The sequence below is a fragment of the Macaca fascicularis genome, chromosome 20 (genome assembly GCF_037993035.2).
Source record: "Macaca fascicularis isolate 582-1 chromosome 20, T2T-MFA8v1.1".
NCBI classification, from domain to species: domain Eukaryota; kingdom Metazoa; phylum Chordata; class Mammalia; order Primates; family Cercopithecidae; genus Macaca; species Macaca fascicularis.
In genome coordinates, this window is record NC_088394.1 from 11,570,054 (window position 1) to 11,594,762 (window position 24,709).

Below are 24,709 nucleotides of genomic sequence, written 5' to 3' on the forward strand. Positions count from 1 at the left end.
CCGATCTCTTGATCTCTCGCTTCTGTATCTCGCTTTGGGGTCCTGAGTCACACCCTCTAAGGAGAGAGGCTAAAGGGCCTCGGAAAGCCAGCATACGAATGCCGGGGTGGGAGTGAGAAATTGGGTCTTCTTAGGGTCCAGGAAAGCAGGAATCAGAGCCACCATGCTTAGCTTTGTCTGTAACTCTTAAAAGCCGTGGTCCTCCTGAGTCCCACAACCCCTCTCCACCCTAGGTGGCACAGGAGAAGCGGCAAAAGCCTAGAAGTTCAAGGCATGGCTCCCTCCCCAGTCACAGCCTGAAGTTTCTAACTTTGGCAGGAAGTCTTCAGTCTCTGCTCCCCACTCCAAAGAAAAAATAAATAAATACTTCTCCGGAGTGAGGTCAAGGAAACTGGTACTTCTTCCTCTTGGAGAAAGAGGAACCAGAGGAACTTGACTCCAACAAATGATCACCTTGCAAACCCCCGGCTGCCTTAGGTAATGACCTGGTCTCCAACAACCTCAGAACGTTTGGAGGCAGGGTCTTCGGAGATGACTGAGCTGGGAATCCCAGGCTTCCCACACATGAACATCACCTAGGATGATCAACCTGTTTAGGATGCAGGTTCCTTGGCTCACCCCCAGGCTCCGTTGGCTAGGCCTGGGGTGAGGCTGAGACCGTGCCGGTTAAACCATCTATCCCGGGTGACTCCAATGTTCGCTTGTGGTGCAAAAGTCCCCAGGGCAGAGACACTGGGAGGCGCTAATGTGGTCTCATCTCTTTACTCTCTCCCTGTTACAAACCCTCTATCAGAAAAGAAGTCCCAGGAGGTGTTTTGTTTTGTTTTGCTTGTTTTGCTTAACGCCACACAGCAAGCAGTTTACAGAAGCAGGATTTGAACCCTGGTCTACCGAGAGCCCAGTCCAGTGCAGCAAGCAGATGTGAACCTCCACAAACACAGGGCAGGTCCCACGCAGTCAGAGAGAAACCTGTTGATACCCAGTCTGTCTGATGGCTGGGGCTTGGTTTCATGTCCTAAGACCCAACTTCAGATACCTTGAGAAGAGCAGAATCAGAAAATTAACCCAAGGACACTCTGGGTCAGTTCCAGGCAATCAGGGAAGTGGCTGGAGGGAGGTAGGAAGCTTCTGGACTTAGCCTTGATTCGCCTTGAGTCACCCTGACAAGTGACTTCCCCTCTCTGAGGTTCATCTGTAAAATGGATAAAACATGAGAGCTTGCTTGATGATGTCTGATGTGCACAGAAAAAGCACTTTGGAAAACCACCAAAGAATATTCATGCATTGGGAATAACTGTTATAGATCCTAAAGGGATTGTTTAGAAAGATCAGAGAGGGGCTGGGCGCAGTGGCTCACACCTGTAATCCCAGAACTTTGGGAGGCCGAGGCGGGTGGATTGCTTGAGGCCAGGAGTTCAAGACCAGCGTGGGCAACATAGAGAAACCCCATCTCTACTAAAACGCCTTTTTGTGTTTTAGCCGGGCATGGTGGTGCACGCCTGTAATCTCAACTACTTGGGAGGCTGAGGCACGAGAATCGCTTGAACCCGAGAGGCAGAGGTTACCTGAGAGGTGGAGGTTACCTGAAAGCGGAGACTGTACTACTGCACTTCAGCCTGGGCAACAGAGCAAGACTGTCTCAGAAAAAAAAAAAAAAAAAATTCAGAGAGGAAAGCATAGGCAGATGGGAGGTTTCCAAAGACCAAGACACACACAGTCAAAAGACAGTTCAGAAAGAGGCATTAGTTACCACCGATTCTCATAGGAAGGACATAGATACTTTTCAGATTCCTTCAATCCTTCTTGCATCAAGGACAAAGTCTCTTGATTTTCCCTGATCTTTGACAGTGCCCTAATGCTTGCTAAGATTTCTTTTTAACAAAGTGGTAGAGAAGTTGACATTATTTTAGTAACATTGTTTCTTTTTCAACCACAAGTGATACTGTTGGTTTGGTTTTGCTTCTCCATTTATACGTGGGAAAAAAAGTTTTCTTTTTTGTAAAATCATGGCAAAATACATATAAAATTTACCATTTTAACCACTTTGAAATGTACAATTCAGTGGCATTAAATATTTCAAATTCTTGTGCAACCCCCACTACCATCCTTCTCCAGAACTTTTTCATCCTCCCAAACTGAAACTCTACCCAATAAGCAATAACTCCCCACTGCTCCTTCCACCCAGTTCGTGGTAACTCCAACTTCCTGTCTCTATGTTTTGGGCCACCTCCTATAAATAGAATTACACAATATTTGTCTTTTTGTGCCTGGCTTCTTTCACTTGGCATAATGTCTTCCAGGTTCATCCATGTCATGGCGCGTGTAATTCCTTTCTATGGCGGAATAGTATTCTAATATGTGGATATCCCATATTTTGTTCATCCATTCATTTGTTGATTGATAGACAGGTGGGTTGTTCCTACCTCTTGACTATTGTGAATAATGTTGCTAGGTACACGGGTGGACAAATATCTGTCTGACTCCCTGCTTTCAACTCTAGAAAGCTGTCTTTTAAAATCGGTCTATTTAAGTTTCTTTAAAAAATTAATTTAAGGAAAATCCTGAGGTAAATTATACAACAGGTGATATGTCAATATGACCCCAAAAAATTGTAAAGATGGAAGACGAATGCCTGCAGTTTGGGAAACCGCAAGAGAGGAACGACCTGGAAGCTATTGTAAAATCTAGGCTGAGGGTCTGGTGACTATTAGACCAAGGGCATGGCAGCAGAGGGCAGCTGAGAAACTTCAGGAAGGAAAGATGTAAGAATTAAGAAAGGGGCGCAGTGCAGTGGCTCATGCCTGTAATTCCAGCACCTTGGGAGGCCAAGGCAGGATGATGGCTTGAGACCAGGAGTTCGAGATCAGCCTGGGCAACAGAGCAAGATCTTTTCTTAGAAAAAAATATACATAAATTTGGCCGGGCGCGGTGGCTCAAGCCTGTAATCCCAGCACTTTGGGAGGCCGAGGCGGGTGGATCACGAGGTCAGGAGATCGAGACTATCCTGGCTAACATGGTGAAACCCCTTCTCTACTAAAAATACAAAAAAAAACTAGCCGGGCGTGGTGGCGGGCGCCTGTAGTCTCAGCTACTTGGGAGGCTGAGGCGGGAGAATGGCGTGAACCCGGGAGGCGGAGCTTGCAGTGAGCCGAGATCACGCCACTGCACTCCAGCCTGGGAGACACAGCGAGACTCCGTCTCAAAAAAAAAAAAAAAAAAGAAAGAAAAAAATATACATAAATTAATAAAAATAAATCTTTTTGTTGTTGTTGTTGTTGAGACTGCGTCTCGCTCTGTCTCCCAGGCTGGAGTGCAGTGCAGTGGCCGAATCTCAGCTCACTGCAAGCTCCGCCTCCCGGGTTTACGCCATTCTCCTGCCTCAGCCTCCCAAGTAGCTGGGACTACAGGCGCCCACCACCTCGCCCGGCTAGTTTTTTGTATTTTTTTAGTAGAGACGGGGTTTCACTGTGTTAGCCAGGATGGTCTCGATCTCCTGACCTCGTGATCTGCCCGTCTCGGCCTCCCAAAGTGCTGGGATTACAGGCTTGAGCCACCGCGCCCGGCCAAAAATAAATCTTTGAAAATACAGATTCCAGGCCGGGCATGGTGGCTCACACCTGTAATCCCAGCAGTTTGGGAGGCCGAGGCCAGCGGATCACCTGAGGTCAGGAGTTCGAGACCAGCCTGGGCAACATGGCGAAACCCCATCTCTCCTAAAAATACAAAATTAGCCGGGTGTGGTGGCGCATGCCTATAATCCCAGCTACTCAGGAGGCTGGGGCAGAAGAATCACCTGAACCTGGGAAGTGGAGATTGTGGTGAGCCGAGATCACGCCATTGCACTCCAGCCTGGGCAACGAGAGTGAAACTCTGTCTCAAAAAAAATGAAAGAAAATACAGATTCCTGGGCCCGGCTGCAGACTCCCTGAATAGAGCCACTGGGGGTGAGGCCCAGGACGCTGTGTTTTTGACACCTTTCCCAGGTAATTCTCATTCACAGCCAAGCCTGCCAATGGCTGGACTCCATAGTCAGATCCCAGCAAGCAAGACTGGCTCATGGTTCATCCTGGGGTCTGCAGCACCCAGCAGAGTGCTGAGGGGACTGTGTTAAGTAGAGCTGGATAGGTCAAGACTGGAGTGTGGGGCCTGGCTTTTCTAACTGCAGTCACAAGATCCTCATCACTCCACCCCCTACCCCAGCACCAGGGTCAGGTTCCTTTCCAGGAAAAACTTGTTGGACTCCTTTCCAGGTCATTGACTGCAGCTAGGAGTGGCAAGCAGAAGGGAGGCCATCTGGAGCTGGGACAGACCAGGCAAGTGGGGAAGGGAACTCTTATCCCAACCCTGCATTCTGGACAGGGACGGAAGGTCTCCTGGCTGCAGCTCATACAGCTCATCTTCATTCTTATCCTGGGACCACCAAGTCCCTCACCCGCAATAACTTTACCCTTCACTGGCAAACGCACAAGCTGGAAATGATGGCTCATTTGAGTTTTTTTTTTTTTTTTTTGAGACGGAGTCTCGCTCTGTCGCCCAGGCTGGAGTGCAGTGGCGCAATCTCGGCTCACTGCAAGCTCCGCCTCCCGGGTTCACGCCATTCTCCTGCCTCAGCCTCCCGAGTAGCTGGGACTACAGGTGCCCGCCCCTGCGCCCGGCTAATTTTTTTTCTATTTTTAGTGGAGACGGGGTTTCACCATGGTCTCGATCTCCTGACCTTGTGATCCGCCCACCTCGGCCTCCCAAAGTGCTGGGATTACAGGTGTGAGCCACCACGCCCGGCCCTCATTTGAGTTTTAAGATTTTCCAAGTTGCTATGAGGTCAAGGTCCTCAATCGGGACCCAGAGAAGATAGGTGGCTTGCCTGAACTTTCAGAGGGGGCATCTGTGGTGTCTTTTGTGGGGTTCTGTAGGATTTCCAGGCCCCTCTTGGAATAAAAGTAGAAGTAAGTTCTCTCAGGTCAGATTGCCTGGAAAGCCAAGTAGGAGATGGAGATTTGCATACAGGAGGTTTACTGCAGACAGTCACAGGAGGGAACACCCAAAGGAAAAGGGAAGAAAGCAGGGTTGGGAAGCAGCAGGAGTTGAGGTGCAATGCAGTCACAACAGAGGTCTTAGCCAATCCCATAGGGAGCACTCAAGCTGGGACAGCAAGGAAGCTAGAGCTTCACACCCCTCATCTACCCCCTGTGCCCCCATACAGGTATAGCCTCCCCCATGATGAACATTCAGCACTAGACTGATACATTTGTTATAATCAATGAACCCACATTGATGCATCATTATTACTCAAGGTCCATGGTTTGTTTATACGAGGGTTTACTCTTGGTGTTGTAGATTCTGTGGGTTTGGACAGATATATGATGTCATGTATATGACATTATAGTATCACACAGACTTGTTTCACTGCCCTACAAATCCCATGCTTTGTCTATTTATCCCTCCCTCTCTCCCCCATAACCCTAGGCAACCCCCGACCTTTTTATCTCCATTGTTTTGCCTTTTTCAGATAAATAGCTGGAGTCATACGGTATGTAGCCTCTTCAGATTGGCTTCTTTCAGTTGGTGGAGTTGTGTTTTTATTTTTTTAACTTAGTTTCATGTATTTATTTATTTTTGAGACAGGGTCTTACTCTGTCTCCCAGGCTGGAGTGCAGTGGCACAATCACGGCTCACTGCAGCCTCAACGACTTCCCCAGGCTCAAGTGATCCTCCCACCTCAGCCTTCTGAGTAGCTGGGACTACAGATGCACACCACCATGCCCAGATAATTTTTGTATTTTTTGTAGAGACGGGGTTTTGCCATGATGACCATGCTGCTCTCGAACTCCTGGGCTCAAGTGATCTGATCCACCCACCTCAGCTTCCCAAAGTCCTAGGATTACAGGCATGAGCCACCAGGCCCAGGCTGAGTTGTGTTTTTAAACTGTACTCTCTACAGCTTATTTTAGGCAAGAGAGGTTTCAAGGACAGAATTGAATCCTGCCTCTCCATGCCCCAATCACCCATCCCTTCCAAGTCATCATCTTCCCAGAAGTCAGAGCTAGAAGGGACCTGAAAAGGGCCTCTAAGCCACAGGTGTCAAACCCAAGAACCAAAAAGGCCATAATGATGTGAAATGTGTCCCAGCAGAAGGCAATAGGGAGTAGTGGAGCCTCTGGCGATCCTATTTAACCACAGCGCGCTCTCTTCACCTGTTCAGGAATTTAGGATCCATGTAAAATTTCATCTGAAAACCGCTACTCTTGTGTGACCCTTTTATTTAACAGATGAGGGCCCTGGGGACCAGAGAGGGGAACGGGCTTGCCCAAAGTCACACAGCCTATCAGAAGCAGAGCAGTGCCCGTATCTCAGGTCTCATGACTCCCTGGGTCAATTCCATCCCACCAGGCTATTGTAAACACTGCTGTTTCCATGACCGAGTGGGTCCTTCTTTCTTTAAACTGCCTCCAACTGCTGAGAAGCCCTTTGGCTAGGGATTGGAGCCAGTTTTGCTTTGTTTTCAGCTTTCCTGCTCTGAAGTTACTTTGTTTGCCAGAGGCTGGTTGGTTCAAACCCAAAGGGCAGGGAGCTGCAATGGAAATCCATCCAAGGGCACTGGAATTGTGATGGCAAAAAGGAGCAGCAGGCAGGTGTCAGCGGGGAGTAGCTCTTTGCATCCCGCAGTTCCCAGAGAGCTTACCATTCATTCATTCATTCATCCATCCATTCATTTATGAGACAAGGTCTCACTCTCTTGCTCAGGTTGGAGTGCAGTGGTACAATCATTGCTCACTGCAGCCTCAAGCTCCTGAGCTCAAGCCATCCTCCTGCCTCAGCCTCCCAAGTAGCCAAGACTACAAGGGCACTCCACCACATCAGCTAATTTTTGTATCTTTTATGTCTGAAGAGGTGGGGTTTCACTATGTTGCCCAGGCTGGTCTCAAACTCCTGGCCTCAAGTCTTCCTCCCTCCTCTGCCTCCCAAAGTGCTGGAATTACAGGTGTGATCTCAGACAGCTTATCTCTTAATCACCTTTCCATCTGAGCTGGCAGCAGAGCTGGGAAAGTGCACCCAACACCCCAGATGCTGCAACTTTAGTGCTTCCTGCTTCTTCTCTGTGTGGAACTGGCCTGTTTGGGTACCCAGGGCCAGTCGCCTCCAAGACCCTCTGTAGAAAAAGACCTACTGTGCACCTCAATTCCATTGCAGGACAGGAAAGAATTGAATCCTGCTTCTCACTGCCCCCATCACCCACCCCTCTCAACCCATTATCTTTCCAGCAGGTCAGAGCTAGAAGGGACCTGCCAAGGGTGGCAAATCCAAATGCCAAAGGGGTCATAATGATGTGAAATGTGTACAGGCAGAAGGCAATAGGGAGTAGTGGGGCCTCTGGTAACAATTGTGTGTACTCTATATAGAGACATTGTGATGGTAATACACACACACACACACACACACACACACACAGAGTTATTTTGGCTTGGGAAATGAAACAAGTAGGCCTATCGACCGGATTCAACTTTTGATTTTGCAGCCAAGCCCCTGTTGCACAGTTGAGGAGCCTGCAGGTCAGAGAGGGGATTTAGAGCCAACCAATAGCAATATTTCCAGACCTCTCCTGAGATGAAGCTCATGTTACTTCCTGCCCCCATTACACACATATACATGCACGCACATGCACACACGTCTTCCACTCTCCCTGCCTTGAGGACAAATGATCAGAACCTGCAACTGTTTCCAGGCCCATAAGCCCCTGAGTGTTGCAGTGTTGCTACATGCCTTAGTTTCCTCTCCACCTGTTGTGACCTCCTCGTGCCACTCCAAGAAGTGAAAGTCTTGAGTGAGACCAGTCATTTCTCTTAAGTCCTCTCTCTGTCTCATTCTCCTGGGATACCTACACTTGGTTTGCAAACAGCAGGCAGGAGAGCGAGGGCCTTCTTCCTCTACCTCCAGCTCCTCCCCCATCCTGCTCCAAGTCCAGCATGTTCTTATCTCTTCCCCAGGACCCTGGGCTATCAGGTACAAATCAAGCCATCCCCAGACAGCCTATGGGGTGGCAAGAGCAGAGGTTTCTTTCTTTGTGAGCATCTATAGGTACCAGGCTCTGTACAGGCCCTATTGTTGGTGAGCCACACAGATATCGACCCCACCCCATGAAGCCTCTTTCTTTTCTTTTTTTTTCTTTTTTTTATTTTTTATTTTTTTTTTGAGACGGAGTCTCTCTTTGTTGCCCAGGCTGGAGTGCAGTGGCTCGATCTCGGTTCACTGCAACCTCCGCCTCCCAGGTTCAAGTGATTCTCCTGCCTCAGCCTCCCCAGTAGCTGGGACTACAGGCGCCCGCCACCACACCGGGCTAATTTGTGTATTTTTAGTAGCGACGGGGTTTCGCCATGTTGGACAGGCTGGTCTCGAACTCCTGACCTCAGGTGATCCACCTGCCTCAGCCTCCCAAAGTGCTGGGATTACAGGTGTGAACCACCGCGCCCAACCAGAAGCCTCCTTCTTTTCAACACTTGGACCTTTAAACCTTCAATTAACTGCCCAGCCCAGCCCAGGTCATAGTACACTAAGATCCTTGGTTCACATGAGGGATTTCTCTTCATTAATGTCCCTATTTCCCATACCGGGTGCCCATTCTAATGCATTTCAGGTGTATCCTTCTGTTTATATGTGCTCTTATAAAACGTGTTTTGCCTTTTTTTTTTTTTTTAGATGGAGTCTCACTCTGTCACCCAGGCTGATTTTTCTATTTTTAGTAGAGTTGGGTTTTTACCGTGTTGGCTAGGCTGCTTTCAAACTTCTGACCTCAAGTGATCCACCTGCCTCAGCCTCCCAAAGTGCTGGAATTACAGGTGTGAGCCACCGCGCCCGGCCACAGTGTCTTACTTTTGCATTCCATACTATGTTATTAAGATCTACTTGCCTTGCTTCTGATGCATTTGGTCTTTGCTTCTAATCATGGACCTTGTTCTCTATGGAGTTCAGTGGTTACTTTTCACCTGTCCACACCCCCAGTGATGGACACCTAGGTGACCTCTAACCCTCTGTCAACACAAATAACACAGCAGTAACCATCCTCAGATAGGTTCTCCTGGGGAGTTATGGGAGAATTTCTTCGGAATGTATAGACCCAAGAGCTGAATTGCCAGGTTGTAGGATCTACATATCCTTAGATATTCTACGTGATGCCAGGTCGTTCTCCAGAGCAGCTCCATCCATCTACATTCCCACAAACCCTGTGTAACTAACACTTGGCATTTCCCAGATTTCTAACTTTTGCCAGTTGTACAGTATCAAAGGACACCTTGCTGTTTTATTTTTGGAATTTACATCTTAGTACCACTTACTGGCTAAGTCACTTTAGGCAAGTCACAACAACTCAGTGAAGTAAGCACTGTGCCAATAAAATGCAGTCGATTCTGTGACTCAGAGAGGCTGAGTAACGTTTGCAAGGTCACACAGCTAGTGTGGAACTGAGATTTGAACCCAGAGCCTGCACCCTTAACCACTATGCTATTATGATGTTTTGTCTCTCTCCTAAAATATCATCTGGGTCTACATTGCAAGCCTCTTTGGCAGGGACTGCGTGGCAAACCTCTTTGGGGCCCGTAAGGAACTGAGCTCGGCGACTTTCTTATGGGGTGCTCAGTAAATCATTGTTTTACAGCTTTAGAGGGGAAAAGTGAGAGATGTTTAAGTCTAGTGTTTATCTGGGAGTACTACAGGGTGCTCGAGCAAAAGGAGAACTCATTTGAGCTATTATGCCCACAAAGAAGCTGTTTGGGGTCTGGTCGTGGTAGATAGGCATTCCTAGGCCCCTGACTTCTCAACATCATCTGGCCCCCGGAAGCAGCTTGTCATGAGGTTGGGGAGCAACTTGGTGTTGAGGTGGGGGGCCTTGGGTGAAAGGAAAAGGAGAAGACTGCCAGGCAATGAGTAATCAGAATCTCAAAAAGACTCAATTGAAGGGATTCCCACACTCATTGAAACGGAAGCTCGGAGGGCTAAGGTAATGTACTCAGGATTAAAGGCAGAGCAGAAACTCAAAACTAGGCACACAGTTCAGAGGTCTTCCTATTATTCCTCAGGAGGAGAAGTTCACGGGCAAGTGTAGGGAAGTATTCCTTCTCGTGTTCTTTTTTTTTTTTTTTTTTTTTTTTCCTCTGAGACAGAGTCTTGCTCGTCGCCCAGGCTGGAGTGCAGTGGCGCAATCTCGGCTCACTGCAACCTCCGCCTCCTGGGTTCAAGCAATTTTCCTGCCTCAGCCTCCGGAGTAGCTGGGATTACAGGCACCCATCACCAAGCTCAGCTAATTTTTGTGTTTTTGTAGAGATAGGGTTTCACCATGTTGGTCAGGCCGGTCTTGAACTCCTGACCTCAAGTAATCCGCAGCCTCGGCCTCCCAAAGTGCTGGGATTACAGGCATGAGCCACCACCACTGGCTTCCTTCTCATGCTCTTTAATCACAGTTCAGAGCAGTGCTGGAGGCTTTTAGGGATAGCAAAAGAGTCTTCTTCTCCCTTGCAGTGCCTCCTTAGACCCTCAAAGATAGACTCTCCTCCTCCGGAAAGAAAATAATCTAATGAACTGGACATGATCTCAGCCCCTGCATCTGTAAAATGGGTATAATAACACAAATCTCCCAGAGTTGCCATTAACAGTTGAAACAGAATAGTAAATGCAAGGCATCTAGCACAGGTCCAGACACAAAGAAATCTTCCCTGGTCACTGTCACAGAGGTAAGAAGCAAATAATAAAAACAGCCATTACACATATTGTACTCACCATGCAGAAGCTGTGCCGCCTTAAGCTACTGTTCATTCAGCACTTACTGGTCGCCAGTCCCCTTTCTAAGGGCTCCATGCAACTTAACTCCCCTAACCCTATGAGTTGCCAATTATTATTATTCTCCACTTTACAGATAAGGAAACTGAGGCTCCAAGTGGTTTAAAAAATGAACTTGCCCAGATTGTAGTGTGTTGGTAGGTAGGGATAATCTCAAAGTTGGGAAATTTCACCCCAAAGCTCACCATCTGAGCTCCCATTCATCTCCCACCAGCTGAGATGGAACATTATGCTATGCACAGAAGAGCTGCATGCACTGATCTCCAGCTTGTTTAGGTCTGAGTTAGAACATTCCGGCAACACTTGATTTCCCTCGGGGGAGAGAGAAATGAATTGTTATTTCAGACATCCGTTTAGTGTCTATACTTAGTCTTTCAAATCCTTCAGCAGTGTGAAGTGGGGATGAAAATGAACCCTAAAAAGGACTTTTGATGGCAAAAAGATCAGGAATATTTTCTCGAGTTGGATGTGGAAGGTGGTGGCCCAGGGGGAAGCACAGTTTCAAAGAGGACCTTCTAAAAATACTGCCCATTTACCAGAAAGACACAGACCACACCTCTGCCCTACCCCCAGATGGCTCCTCAAAAGGAGAAATTGTCTTGCCACCCACGCCTTTCCTCACCGGGGTGGTGGGGGGCCAAGAGCCATTCAAAAAGGCTGTAGAGTGGGCTGAGGCTTTGGAGATGGGTAGTTGGGTTCAAATCTCAGCTCACTAATCTCTCTGAGCCTGTCTCTTCATCTGAGAAACAGGAATACAAATAGCTGATGTGTAAGTTAGACCAAATGGGATAACACCTACGAGTCATGTCATTTGGTACCTGGCACTTGCTGGGCACTGTGAATTCTAGTTCTGCATCTTTGCCACGGATGAAGAGAGGCTGCCATGTGCAGAAACATGCTGAGAGCTGGGAGGAGGTGAGCTTGAGCGATGCGATCCCTGCCCTCAGGGATTGCTGAAGGGCTCTCTCTGCCATGGGATGATCAGGGCCATCTTTTCCCTCCACCCTGCTCTGGCATTGTGGGTTGGAGAAACAATCCAATGAAGGGGCCTTTGAAGCACTTTCTAAGCGTCTATAGACATTGGAAACTTGGGTCTGGGGATAGAGGACAGTCCCATGCCAAGATTCAAGTAGATGTTGGTGTGACTGGGAGGCAGCTGTGGCGTTGTGGTGAAACCTAGAGTCTTGGGCCTGAGTTTCAGCTTTGACACCCCCTAATGTAATGGGTTTCCTTTGACTGTAGGCTTCCCATGTAGCTGGCACCCCACACAGAACCCCCCTTGGCCTTCTGATGATCCTGTAGGACAATCTTTTTTGTTGTTGTTGTTGAGATGGTGTCTCATTTTGTCGCCCAGCCTGCAGTGCAGTGGCGCGATCTTGGCTTACTGCAGCCTCTGCCTCCCAGGTTCAAGTAATTCTCCTGCCTCAGCCTCCCAAGCAGCTGGGATTACAGGAGCGCACCACCATGCCTGGCTAATTTTGTATTTTTAGTAGAGACAGGATTTCACCATGTTGCCCAGGCTGGTCTCAAACTCCTGACCTCAAGTGATCCGCCTGCCTCGGCCTCCCAAAGTGCTGGGCTGCAAGGCGATCTTCATTGTCCAGATCTAATGTTGGGAAAACTGATGCTCAGAGAGGTCAAGTGACTTGGCTAAGGCGTCGCAGCCAGAATTCAGAAGCAAGCTCCCAAACCACGTGACCTTGGACAAGCCGTTTCACTGAGGCGTGTGAACCTCCTCCAAGCTCACATGGGCATAACACTCTACCCTGCCTTCTCCCTAGAGCTTTTTGGGAACTCAGCTATGGGGGATGGAGGCAGAAGTCCATTGTGAGCTGCAAATCCACACCCAAAAGGAAGTGCTTAAGGTGCAGGCTTCGGTCTTAGGGAAGCAGGAACTGGGGGGGCTGAAATGTGTATTGGGGGTTTCTGGGAGTGGATTTCTTCTTGTCCAGGTTGAGCCAGTGACACAGATCTTAGGACCTCTGGTAACTTTTTGCCCAGGCAACTTCTCAGTGGTGGTGATAGGGGGCATGGTCAGACCATCCAAGCTGCCCTGCTGGCTGTGGGGGCCTTTTTTTTTTTTTTTTTTTTCCTTTGAGACACAGTCTAGCTCTATCACCCAGGCTGGAGTTCAGTGGTGCAATCTCAGTTCACTGCAGCCTCAACCTCCCCAGGCTCAAGCGATCTTCCCACCTCAGCATCCTGAGTAGCTGGGACTACAGACACACACCACCACACCCAGCTAAGTTTTGTGTTATTTGTAGAGAGAGGGTTTCGCCTTGTTGTCCAGGCTGTCTCAAACTCCTGGAATTTCTACAGATGTGAGCCACCATTCCTGGCCTGTGGGGGCTTTCTTGTTCCTATTAAGTCTGTAGGGTCCCCTTATGCAAAAGAGCAGAAAGCTCAGCTTCACAAAGTTTGACCTCGGAAGAAATGGAAGGGAAAGTGTCCCTTTGTCACTCTCACAGAGGTAAGAAGCAATCTAATAATAATGATGGCCATCACACATATTGTACTCACCATGTAGAAGTTGTGCTACCTTAAAACTTCTGTTCATTCAGCACTTACTGATTGCCAGTCCCCTTTCTAAGGGCTCCATGCAACTTAACTCCCCTAATCCTTGTGAGTTGCCAATTATTATTATCCCCATTTTATGGATAAGGAAATTGAGGCTCTAAGTGGTTTAAAAAATGAACTTGCCTAGGTGGCAGTGTGTTAGTAGGCAGGGGTAGTCTCAAAGTTGGTAAATTTTACCCCAAAGCTCACAATACTTGCCTTCTTTCCCTTCTCAATGTATTTATCTCACTGTGTGCTTGACCACATGGCAATGTCATCCAGAGTTTGAAGCAGAGCTCATCAATAAGTGGGGTGGGCTAAATGTCTCCAGGCTCCTCCCTTCGGTCCCTCCCACTATCCCCCGTCTGTGATACGACCTGTGTCTCTATGCTTGGGCCTAGATAGGACAAGGGTGATCATTTGATTGGGAACATTTTGATTGGGAGGAAAGAGCACCAGCCCGGGGGTCTTGGCGGGGGGAGAGTGGGAGAGCAGGTGCAGGGGCAGCCACCCACAGTCTACGGGGTCTTGTGCAAGTCATGTCCTTCCCAGGGTCTCAGTCTTGTCATCTGCAGAGTGAAGGAAAGAGGTCAAGCTTGAAGGTCCCTGGCAGACCCGATGCTGTGAGAAAACTGAGTCTGGGTAACTTGCCCAAAGTCCAAAGTCACACAACTCATTCATGGAGTTGCTAGGGTCCATCTGGAGCTCTTGTCACGAGATCACACTGCCTCAAAGAGGAGGCAGAGTGCTGCAATGTAGGCTCTCAATAAAGAGCATGGGTGGAATGGGAGGCGGGCAGCAGGCAGGAGTTGGGGCAAAGGAGTCTTCTCTTACTGCTCTGAGAGAATAGATTTCGTGCCTGTGTCCCTGACCAAGGGGCTGGGAGAGGTGGAGCGTCCCACCCCCCAACCACCTCCCAGCTTTGGCCTCGCTCCAGGAAAAGGGTTGTGGCCCCATCTTTCAGTTCTGCTTCCTCTAGTCACGGCTGGCTGGGACCTCGCTGCAAGCCGGTTATGTTTGGATTCCTGCAGCCCCCACTCAACCGTCATGAACAAGCGGCCCCAGCCAGTGCCCCAGCTTGGACTGGAAAGATCATTCTCTGTGACATCCAGAGTCTATGCTGAGCCTCTCCACAGGCAGTGAAAGCTGTGGATGAGTGAAAGAAAATAGGTCTCTGGGCTGGGTATGGTGGCTCACACCTGTAATCCCAGCACTTTGGGAGGCCAAAGTGGGCGGATCACCTGAGGTCAGGAGTTCGAGACCAGCCTGACCAACATGGCAAAACCCTGTCTCTACTAAAAATAAAAAAATTAGCCAGGCATGGTGCCAGGCGCCTGTAGTGCCAGCTACTTGGGAGGTTGAGTCAGGAGAATTGCTTGAACCCGGGAGGCAGAGGTTGCAGTGAGCCAAGATTGCGTCACTGCACTCCAGCCTGGGCGACAGAGTGAGAGTCCGTCTCAAAAAAAAAAAGGCCAGGCACAGTGGCTCATGCCTGTAATCCCAGAACTTTGGGAGGCCGAGGTGGGTGGATCACGAGGTCAGGAGATTGAGGCCATCCTGGCTAACATGGTGAAACCCCGTCTCTACTAAAAATACAAAAAAAAAAAAAAAAAAAAAAAAAAAAATTAGCCAGGCGTGATGGTGGATGCCTTAGTCCCAGCTACTTGGGAGGCTGAGGCAGGAGAATGGCATGAACCCGGGAGGCGGAGGTTGCAGTGAGCCGAGATTATGCCACTGCACTCCAGCCTGGGAGACAGAGCGAGACTCCGTCTCAAAAAAAAAAAAAAAAAAAGAAAAAGAGTGTCTGGAATGGGGTGGCGACTTGCGTGTGTGTTTTCTCATGAGTTTACCCTTCAATTTATTCTCTTCTGGGCCCAGAATAGGACAGTAGGAGGCTCCCCCTGGTCCTCCAGCTTCAGGGCCAGCTCTCCTCTTACCTCCTCCAGGAAGCTCCCTCTGTTTCCTTCCAGCCTTCATCTGCATGTCATGTGTGGTGGGTTGAAACGTGGCCCCCCCAAAATATATGTCCATATCAAATCCCTGGAACCTCTCAGTGTGACTTTATTTGGGAAAAGGATCTTCGCAGATAGAATTAAGTTAAGGGGCTGGGTGCAGTGGCTCACTCCTGTAATCCCAGCACTTTGGGAGGCTGAGATTGGAGGATCACCTGAGGTCAGGAGTTTAAGACCAGCCTGGTTAACACGGCAAACCCCATTTCTACGAAAAATACAAAAATTAGCTGATCATGGTGGTGAGCACCTGTAATCCCAGCTACTCAGGAGACAGAAGCAGGAGAATCACTTGAACCGGGAGGTGGAGGTTGCAGCGAGCCGAGATAGCACCACTGCACTCTAGCCTGGGAAACAGAGCAAGCCTCTGTCTCAAAAGAAGGGGGAAAAAAAAAAAAAAAGAATTAAGGATCTTGAAATGACATCATCCTGGATTATCTAGGTGGGTCCTAAATCCAATGACAAGTGTCTTTATAAGAGAAAGAGGAGACTTGAGACATGAGGAATGGGTGATGTGGCCACTAAAGCTGAGTTTAGAGTGATGCAGCCACAAGACCACAAGTCAGGGATCACCAATAGTTCATAGCAGCTAGAGGAGGCAAGGAAGTGTTCTCCCCTAGAGCCTAGAGCCTCTGGAGGGAGCGTGGCCCTGCTGACACCCTGATTTCAACTTCTGGCCTCCAGAACCATGAGAGAATAAGTGTTATTGTTCTGAGTTACCTGGATGCTGGTACCTTGTTTCAGCAGCCCTGGGAAATGAATATACCATGGAAACATGGACCTGAACCAGGGATCAGGGCAGGGGCCTTGGAGTCACACAGATGAGCCTTCAGCTAGGTTTTCCCCAGCAAGAGCTGCATGATCTTGAGGAAGTTGCTTGTCCTCTCTGAGTCTCAAGTTCTTCATCTGCCAATAGAGACAATAATGCTTACTTCCTAGGTTTTAACAGCTTTATTGAGATGTAATTCACATATCATACAATTTGCCCACTTAAAAAGTACAGTTCATGCCTGTAATCCCAGCACTTTGGGAGGCTGAGGAGACAGGCGGATCACTTGAGGTCAGGAGTTTGACAGCAGCCTGGCCAACATGGTGAAACCCTGTCTCTACTAAATATGCAAAAATTAGCTGGGTGTGGTGGTGGTGGGGTGCCTGTAATCCCAGCTGCTCGGGAGGCTGAGGCAGGAGAATCGCTTGAACCTGGGAGGCAGAGGCTGCAGTGAGCCAAGATTGCACCCCTGCACTCCAGCCTGGGTGACAGAGACTCCGTCTCAAAAAAAAAAAAGTACACTTCAATGGTCTTTTGGGAATACTCAGAGAGTTGTGCGACCATCTCCCATCCCCACAGTCAACTTTAGAACATTTCATCACCCCCTAAAGAAACTCCATACCCATCAGCAGTTGTTCCCCGTTTTCTTCCAAAATCCCTCTCCACTAAGCCCTAGGCAACCACTAATATGCTTTCTTTATTTAAAAACAAAATTAATAGAGATAGGCTTTTGCTATGTTGCCCAGGCTGGTATTGAACACCTGGGCACAAGCAATTCTCCCGTCTCAGCCTCCCAAAGTGCTGGGATTTCAGGCATGAGCCACCATGTCCTGCCTCTTCTACTTTCTGTCTCTATGGATTTGCCTGTTCTGGACATTTCAGATAAGTAGAATCATACAATATGTGACCCTTTGTGTCTAGCTTCTTCACTTAGCATATATTTTTAAGGTTCATCCATGTTCCAGCATGTATCAATGCTTTCTCCCTTTAATGGCAGAATACTTTATTGTATAGATAAGCAACATTTTGTTTATCCATTTATTTTTTGATGGATATTTGGGCTGTTTTAATATTTTGGCTATTATGAATTATCCTTTTACTAACATTCACGTACATGTTTTTATGTGGATGTATCTGGTTTTTCTTGTTTTCTTTTATTTTATTAATACATAATATTATACATATTTATGGGGTACATGTGAGTATTTACTACATGCATAGATTGTATAATGATCATGTCAGGATATTTGAGGTATCCACATCTGGGATTGTTTAAAGATTAAATGAAATAGTGTTAAAAGTATTTAATATGCCCTTCAAACGATGAGGAAATCTTAGAATCTGCTCAGACTCCTTCAGTTTACATATTAGGAAACTGAGGCACAGAAAGGAGCAGAGACTTGCTCAAGTCCACCCAAAGCAGTAGAATATTGCAGTTAAATGCAGGGCCTTCAGTCAGACTGTCTGGGTTCAAATCCTGGTTCCACTCGGACGTGGGTTTCCTTACATAAATCACTTCACCTCTCTGAGCCTCGGTTTTCTCATATGCAAAGTCAGGATAATAATAGTACGTTCCTTACATAGTTGCTAATATGAGTATTAAAAGTGACAGCTCATGTGCTTGGCATATAGGAGTTGGTTTATAAATCTTAGCTGTTACCACTCATGGCATTGCCAAATGTGGGACAGGTCTCCTGACTCTCTTGTGTGAGATTGATGGAATCTACACTTCCTAGTGCCCTCTTCTACCTCCTGGGTATCTTCTCATATGTTTGTAAGTTCCTTGGAGGAAGTGAATGTGGCTTCCTCTCTCCACCACCCTGAGCATATAAGAGGTGCTGAATGACCACTTTTATTCACTCCTCGCATCCCCAGCCCTCACCAGCTGGGAGTTGTTGTAGGTGTCAATCCTCTGCCTCTTTCCAACACCCTGTGAGGTGACTGAGCATGTCTTCCCTCCCAGGCAGCTCACAGTGTGCCACCATGGAGTTGGGGCCCCTAGAAGGCAGCTACCTGGAGCTTCTCAACAGCGATGCTGACCCCCTGTGCCTCTACCACATCTATGACCAGATGGACCTGGCTGGAGAAGAAGAGATTGAGCTCTACTCAGGTGGGCCCTCCTCCCTCTGGTCTCTTCCGGTATCACCCACCCCTCAGCTTGCTGTACAGACGGCAATCAAGGGAAGTTCTGGCCCCTGTGCTCCCGTCAGCACCACGGACAGCTCCCACGCCTGTGGGACGCTCTCTGCAGATAGGCATGGTCTCCCAGCCCCGCCCGGCCTCTCCCTCCTTCCCCACCAGCCCTCTTCCCAGAAATTCCCTGCTTCATCCAAGGGACTTTTCCTCCCAGAACCCGACACGGACACCATCAACTGTGACCAGTTCAGCAGGCTGTTGTGTGACATGGAAGGCGATGAAGAGACCAGGGAGGCTTATGCCAATATCGGTGAGGAAGCACCTGAGCCCAGAAAAGAACAATCAAGGGCAAGGGTTCTTTGCTGTCCCTTGTCAATATCACCCATTCATCATGAGCCACGTCAGGCCCCTCCCACAGAAATCATTGCAAGGGTGATGCGGAGCAACGGCTGGAAGAACGGAGACTCCAGGGAAGAGCGGGGAGATGGAGTCCAGTGGGAGAAATAGGTCCCTTCAATAATGACCACCAAGAAAACAAAAATCTCATGTTTACATCCTCCACCTCCATGTCTATACCCATTTCTGCTTCTTGTTCTTCTGTCTATCCTTCCTACGAAGTCCATACCATACGCCTCTTTCCCTTTTCCTCCCAGCTCCTTAGCCAAGCTACTCTAGTATTTGTAATAACTAGCATTTACTGGATACTCATAGTATGCTCATTGCTGGCCATATATTATCATCTGGAATCCTTACAACAACAAAGGAAATACATATTGTTAGTTTCTGTCTTTTACAAATGAGGAAATTGAGGTTTAGGGAGGTGAAACGACCTACCGAAGTTTTCTTTAGAAGTAGTAATGTGCAGATCTGAAATTCTAACCTAGGTCTTTCTCATTTCAAAGTCCCTATTTTTAACCACAAAAAAGAAAGTGTCTGGGGTTGGAAGATTTGCTAAGGCTTAAGCAAAGAAGTCAATTTGCAGCTTTAAGAAGAGCTACAGCTTTTTTTTTTTTCTTTTGGTGGGGAGGGGGGATGGAGTCTCGCTCTGTCACCCAGACTGGAGTGCAGAGGCGCAATCTCGGCTCACTGCAAGCTCCGCCTCCTGGGTTCACGCCATTCTCCTGCCACAGCCTCCCGAGTAGCTGGGACTACTGGCGCCCGCCAGCACACCCGGCTAATTTTTTGTATTTTTAGTAGAGACGGGGTTTCACCGTGTTAGCCAGGGTGGTCTCGATCTTCTGACCTCGTGATCCTCCCGCCTCGGCCTCCCAAAGTGCTGGGATTACAGGCGTGAGCCACTGCGCCCGGCCCGAGCTACAGCTTTCAGACAAGGGCAGGACTCTTGGGAAGAGGTGGTGGTGGTGTTGCTGCTAGTGGTTTGTTTTTTGGGAGAGATAAGTGGGATAGAGAATCCCCTCTCGTCAGCATCACCACCACCTCATACAGAGCCTCTGTTGAAATAGAAAAAAGTGGTCCTATTCTGGAGGATGCAGCCCCTACTAGGAAGTAACTGCTTGGCTAGCAAAGTGCAAACTGGATTCCTGCTCCCATTTTCCCTGTTGGCTTGGGGCACCCTTGTGCAGTGAACAACCTGCAAAACTCTTCTTAGTGGTCCTTTTCCTGGCCACCCAGGATCTGCAGCATTCAGCACTTCTGTGCTTGATCCAAATGTGGCCAATATTTCCCCAGAGCACAATTTATTGAAAATCATACAAAGAAGAAAATGGAGGAGACTAGTAATTGTTCATGTTTCAGAAATTACAGAACTGAGACCTTGATGGTTTCCTTCCCTTCCTGGGGATTTACATGGGGGAAGCAGAAGTGATTGGGGCTGAGGACATTCACATTTCCTCACAACTGGAACCAGTCATTAAGGATTTGGGCATGTCGTAGTATTTGTCTCCCCCCCCACCCTTAGGGGCATCTCCACAGGCAGTGGAAGCTGTCTCAGCAAGTAGGTGAGGCAGTGTGTTAGTCCATTTTCTGTTGCTTAAAACAACATACCTGACATTGAGTAATTTATAAAGAAAAAAATTATTTCTTAACAGTTATGGAGGCTGAGAAGTCCAACGTTAGGGGCTGCATCTGGTGAGCGCCTTCTTGCTGGTGAGGACTCTCTGCAGAGTCCCGAGGCAGTGTGGGGCATCACGAGGCAAGAGGTTTTGGTGTGATAGTCTCTCTTCCTCTTCTCATAAAACCACTAGTCTTACTCCCATGACAACCCAGTTTATTAAACTGTTTATCCACTAATCCATGAACAAATTGACCCATTCATGAGGGAAGAGCCCCAATCACCTCTTAAGGGCCCCACCTCTCAATACTGCCACATAGGGGATTACATTTATACATGAGTTTTGGAGAAGACAAATATTCAAATCATAACAGGCAGCTTCACCCAAGTCTGCTTCTCAAGTCTGTGGGTTTTCTCTCTGCTTCTGGAAGGTGAAGCCCAGGCCTGGGCAAGTATTCTTTTGCAGCATCCTGAAATATGACCTTAGCTTCCAAATGTGTAAAAGGGAGATAATATTCACACTCACCATCATGGGATGGTTGTAAGACTGAGTAAGTCACAATGTGTAAAGCATTTAGAAAAGGAATTTGCGCAGAGTAAGCATTCAATAGATGTTAGGTACTACCCCACAACCACCATCATCATTATTATCACCATCATTATTATCGTCTTCATTTTCATCACCTTCATTATGGCCATCTTTCCATTCCTCAGCTCAGAAGCCTTCTGTGGCTCTCCATTGCTTATAAAATCAAGTTCTGACTTTCCCCAGCATGAAACTTCTACCACCGTCACCTATCTCTCAGGGTTTCCTAAACATACTCTGAACATCTTTCCAGACTCTGTCACTATGACCCAAAAAGCTATCTTTTCTCCTTCTCCCAGACTCTGCCCCATCTTTCAAGGCCTGGTTCCAGGATCCCTCCCTCCAGGAAGCCTTCCCAGATTGCCCCATCCCACTATACACTTTTTTTCTCGGACCTCGTGTCATGGTGCCTGTATTCCAAAGGCTCCAAGCCATGTACCCCTTTATATAGTTACCACTATTTATTGAGTGCCTACTGTATACCAGCTACTGTGTTGGATGCTCTAGATGTAGAACCTCTAATTATCACCATCGATCCCTGGGTAATAGGCATTATTTATTCATCTTACACAGATGAGGAAATGGAAGCCCAGAGTGGTTAAGTAGCTAACACGAGATTGCACAGCTAGTAGGGCTAGTGGAGAGTAGAGGTGGAATTTGAACTCAAATCCTGCAGTAACTCTACCATTCCGCCTTGCTCTTCTTTGCAGCAGTAGATAAGTTTTCATGGATACATACCTCACCTTTTCAATTAGATTAAGAGCCCCTGGAGCGTCAGTGTTCATTCATTTGTTTGATCATTCATTCATTCAACAAACATTTCTTGAGCCCCCACTGTGTGCCAGGCCCAGAGGGTCTCCAGCCCAAGGCCTGGCACACAGTAGGCCTTCAGTGAGACCTTGTTGATTGACTGCACTTTTCCTTGTCTGGGCAGCGGAACTGGACCAGTATGTGTTCCAGGACTCCCAGCTGGAGGGCCTGAGCAAAGACATTTTCAGTAAGTTTGTGGGGGCGGTGGGGGGGCAGGTCTTGGCTCAGCCTGCATTTCCTGACTTCTTCCTTGGGGGGCGCCCTAATACTTGATGACCATTCATTTATGGGCAGTCAGACCCCTCTCCCCAAGGTGCGGACAATAGACACTCACCTTGGGCTTCCACTGATTGTGTGAGTTGGTCTCTGGTTTTTCTCAAAGTAGAGCACATAGGACCAGATGAAGTGATCGGTGACAGTATGGAGATGCCAGCAGAAGTTGGGCAGAAAAGTCAGAAAAGACGTGAGTGAGCCCCTCCCTGATCCAACCTAGAATTGCTTGAGACCTGGCCTTTCCTTGACTCCAAAGCCTGCTGTGGCTCCAACTTGCTTCCCTCGCTAAGTCCTGCCTGGCTGGGAGGTGCTTTAAAAGCCGACAGGAGCTTTAAAATGTACATCTGATTATTTCATGGCCCTGATAACCCTCCAATGGCTACAAAATACATGCCACAAGGCCTGCATGGCCCTTCCTCCCTCTCCAAATCCACTATGAGCCGCCACACTTCAGCCACCACCAGCTTCTCCACTCCTGTAACCCATGTGCCCTTTCAAGCCTCAGGGTCTTGGCATTTGCTATAGTCTCTACCTGAAATGCTCTTCCCCCAGTTCTTCCCATGGCTGACTCCTTTGAATCTTTCTGGTCTTGGCTAAACTGTCACCTTCTCCTGGAACCCTTCTCTGACCACTCTTCCCTGTAGATTAGCTCAGTTATTCTCACCTTGTGTGTCTTTTTCCTTGCAGTTTAGCGCTCATTACCATCTGGACATATTTTATGCCTTGCTCTGCCACTGTGAGCACAGGGACCTCGTCTTTCTTGCTCATGACTGCTTCCTCAGCATCTAGTGCAGTGCCTGGTATGCAGTAGCGACTCAATAGATAGCTGTTGAATGAAAACACCTGCAAAATGGGTGTAACAGTTAACTGAGTACTTACTATGGGTCTGACTATGGGTAAGCCCTGTATCTATTTATTTATTTTTAAAACGGGTGAATCGCACACAGGGTATAAGAATTTTAAAAGTGCAAAGAATATTCAGTGAAGGCTGGGCGCGGTGGCTCACGCCTGTAATCCCAGCAGTTTGGGAGACCAAGGGGGGTGGATCACTTGAGGTCAGGAGTTTGACACCTGCCTGGCCAACATGGTGAAACCACGTCTCTACCAAAAAGTACAAAAATTAGCCGGGTGTGGTGGTGTATGCCTGTAATCCCAGCTACTCAGGAGGCTGAGGCAGGAGAATCGCTTGAACCTAGGAAGCAGAGGTTGCAGTGAGCCAAGATCACGCCACTGCACTCCAGCCTGGATGACAGAGTGAGACTCTGTCTCAAACAACAACAACAAAAAGAATATTCAGTGAAAAAAAAAAAAAATCTCCCTCCCACTTCTGTTCTATAGTTCTCTCAGTTTTGCTATCTTAGTCAACCTATGTGACCAGCTTCCTTCTTGCCTTGTCAAAAATAAAACAAGCTCTTGTATTTGCTTTAATTTTCCATGCAAATGGCCACATTTTATTTACACTATTCTGTACTTCGCTTTCTTCATTTACTATGTCTGGGAGGTCACATTCCATATTATTGAGGGAGAGGACATGGTCCTATCTTCAGCAGTTTCTTTATTTTCTTTGTTTTTCTTCTTTATGTTTTCATTTGATAAATATTTCCCCCCAAGATTTTATCATGAAAGTTTTCAGTCGGCCACAGTGGCTCACATCTGTAATCCCAGCACTTTGGGAGGCCAAGGCAGGCAGATCACCTGAGGTCAGGAGTTTGAGACCAGCCTGGCCAGCATAGCGAAACCCCATCTCTACTAAAAATACAAAAATTAGCCAGGCATAGTGGCAAACGCCTGTAATCCCAGCTACTGGAGAGGTGACGGCAAGATAATCACTTGAACCCAAGAGGCAGAGGTTGCAGTGAGCCAAGATTGCGCCACTGCACTCCAGCCTGGGCAACAGAGCTAGACTCTGTTTCAAAAAAGAAAAAAATGTTTTCAAGATACAGAAAAGGTGAAAGAATGGTACTATGAAGGTCCATATACCCACCATGTACCACTTTGATTCTACAATTAATGTTGGGTTTTATTCATCTCATCACATCTCTATCCATCTGTCCATCCCTCTATCCATCCACCCACTCATTCTTTATATTTTTGGTACATTTCAATGTACATTTCAAGTGTAAATTGCAGATTTACACTTCCCCTTGTGTACTTCAGCATCCTTTATTTTAAGGCCATGTGGTGTTTTCTTGGGTAGATGAACCATAATTTGTTTAAGCAGACCCTTGCTAAGGGATATATGGGTTTTTAATCTGTTGATGTGAGTGCTTGATACTCACTCACGGATTTCTGGCATACTCCTGCAATGTAGGAACCACCACCCCCATTTCATAGATGTGAGATCAAAGGTTCAGAGAAGCTGCATTGCAAAGGCACACAGCTAGGAAGGGACTCAATAGCAGGTTGCTTTGCTTTGTTCTATTTTGTTTTTTAGTTAAAACCCGTGTTGTGTCCCCATTTGTGGCTAGGTCTCTTCTGCTGCTGCACTGCCTGGGGTGGTTTGAGATGGGATTTGGGTTCAAGCCAAGGAGCTGGGGTTGGAATGGTTAGAGGAAGGGGACGTAAAGGGACGTACAAGACCACTTCCCAACCTGGAAGTTAAGGCCATATGGCCTGCTGGAGTCCTGAGCCTCTCCTGGCTTGGGACATCCTCTCCCTGGGGCAGCTGACCATATGTTCTCTCTGCAGCCTTCCCAGAGGAGCTTCCGGCAGACCTGAAGCACTGGAAGCCAGGT

At 47.8% G+C, this 24,709-nt stretch overlaps 1 protein-coding gene and 1 long non-coding RNA gene across 43 annotated transcripts in view; one reads left to right on the top strand and one right to left on the bottom strand.

Moving 5' to 3' along the window:
• The window catches only part of CIITA (class II major histocompatibility complex transactivator), a 62,333-nt gene that overhangs the window by 14,106 nt on the left and 23,518 nt on the right, over nt 1-24,709 (top strand). For 20 of the 42 annotated variants that reach the window (XR_012429253.1, XR_012429255.1, XM_005591244.3 and 17 more), the window contains 5 exons: nt 18,122-18,268; nt 18,509-18,604; nt 21,826-21,888; nt 22,084-22,164; nt 24,663-24,707. Coding sequence is in view for 36 of the 42 variants with exons in the window: in XM_005591244.3 (XP_005591301.3) it covers nt 18,122-18,268; nt 18,509-18,604; nt 21,826-21,888; nt 22,084-22,164; nt 24,663-24,707 (432 nt within the window). In the remaining 6 variants the exon portion in view is untranslated. The remainder of the gene's footprint in view (nt 1-18,121; nt 18,269-18,508; nt 18,605-21,825; nt 21,889-22,083; nt 22,165-24,662; nt 24,708-24,709) is intronic. The other 22 variants (XR_012429254.1, XR_012429256.1, XR_012429257.1 and 19 more) reach the window with 2 other exon arrangements.
• LOC123570465 (uncharacterized) lies at nt 747-16,295 on the bottom strand. The gene is made up of 2 exons (XR_006694649.3): nt 16,110-16,295; nt 747-1,192 (listed from the first exon to the last, which is right to left on the bottom strand). It is a non-coding gene; the product is annotated as an uncharacterized lncRNA (long non-coding RNA).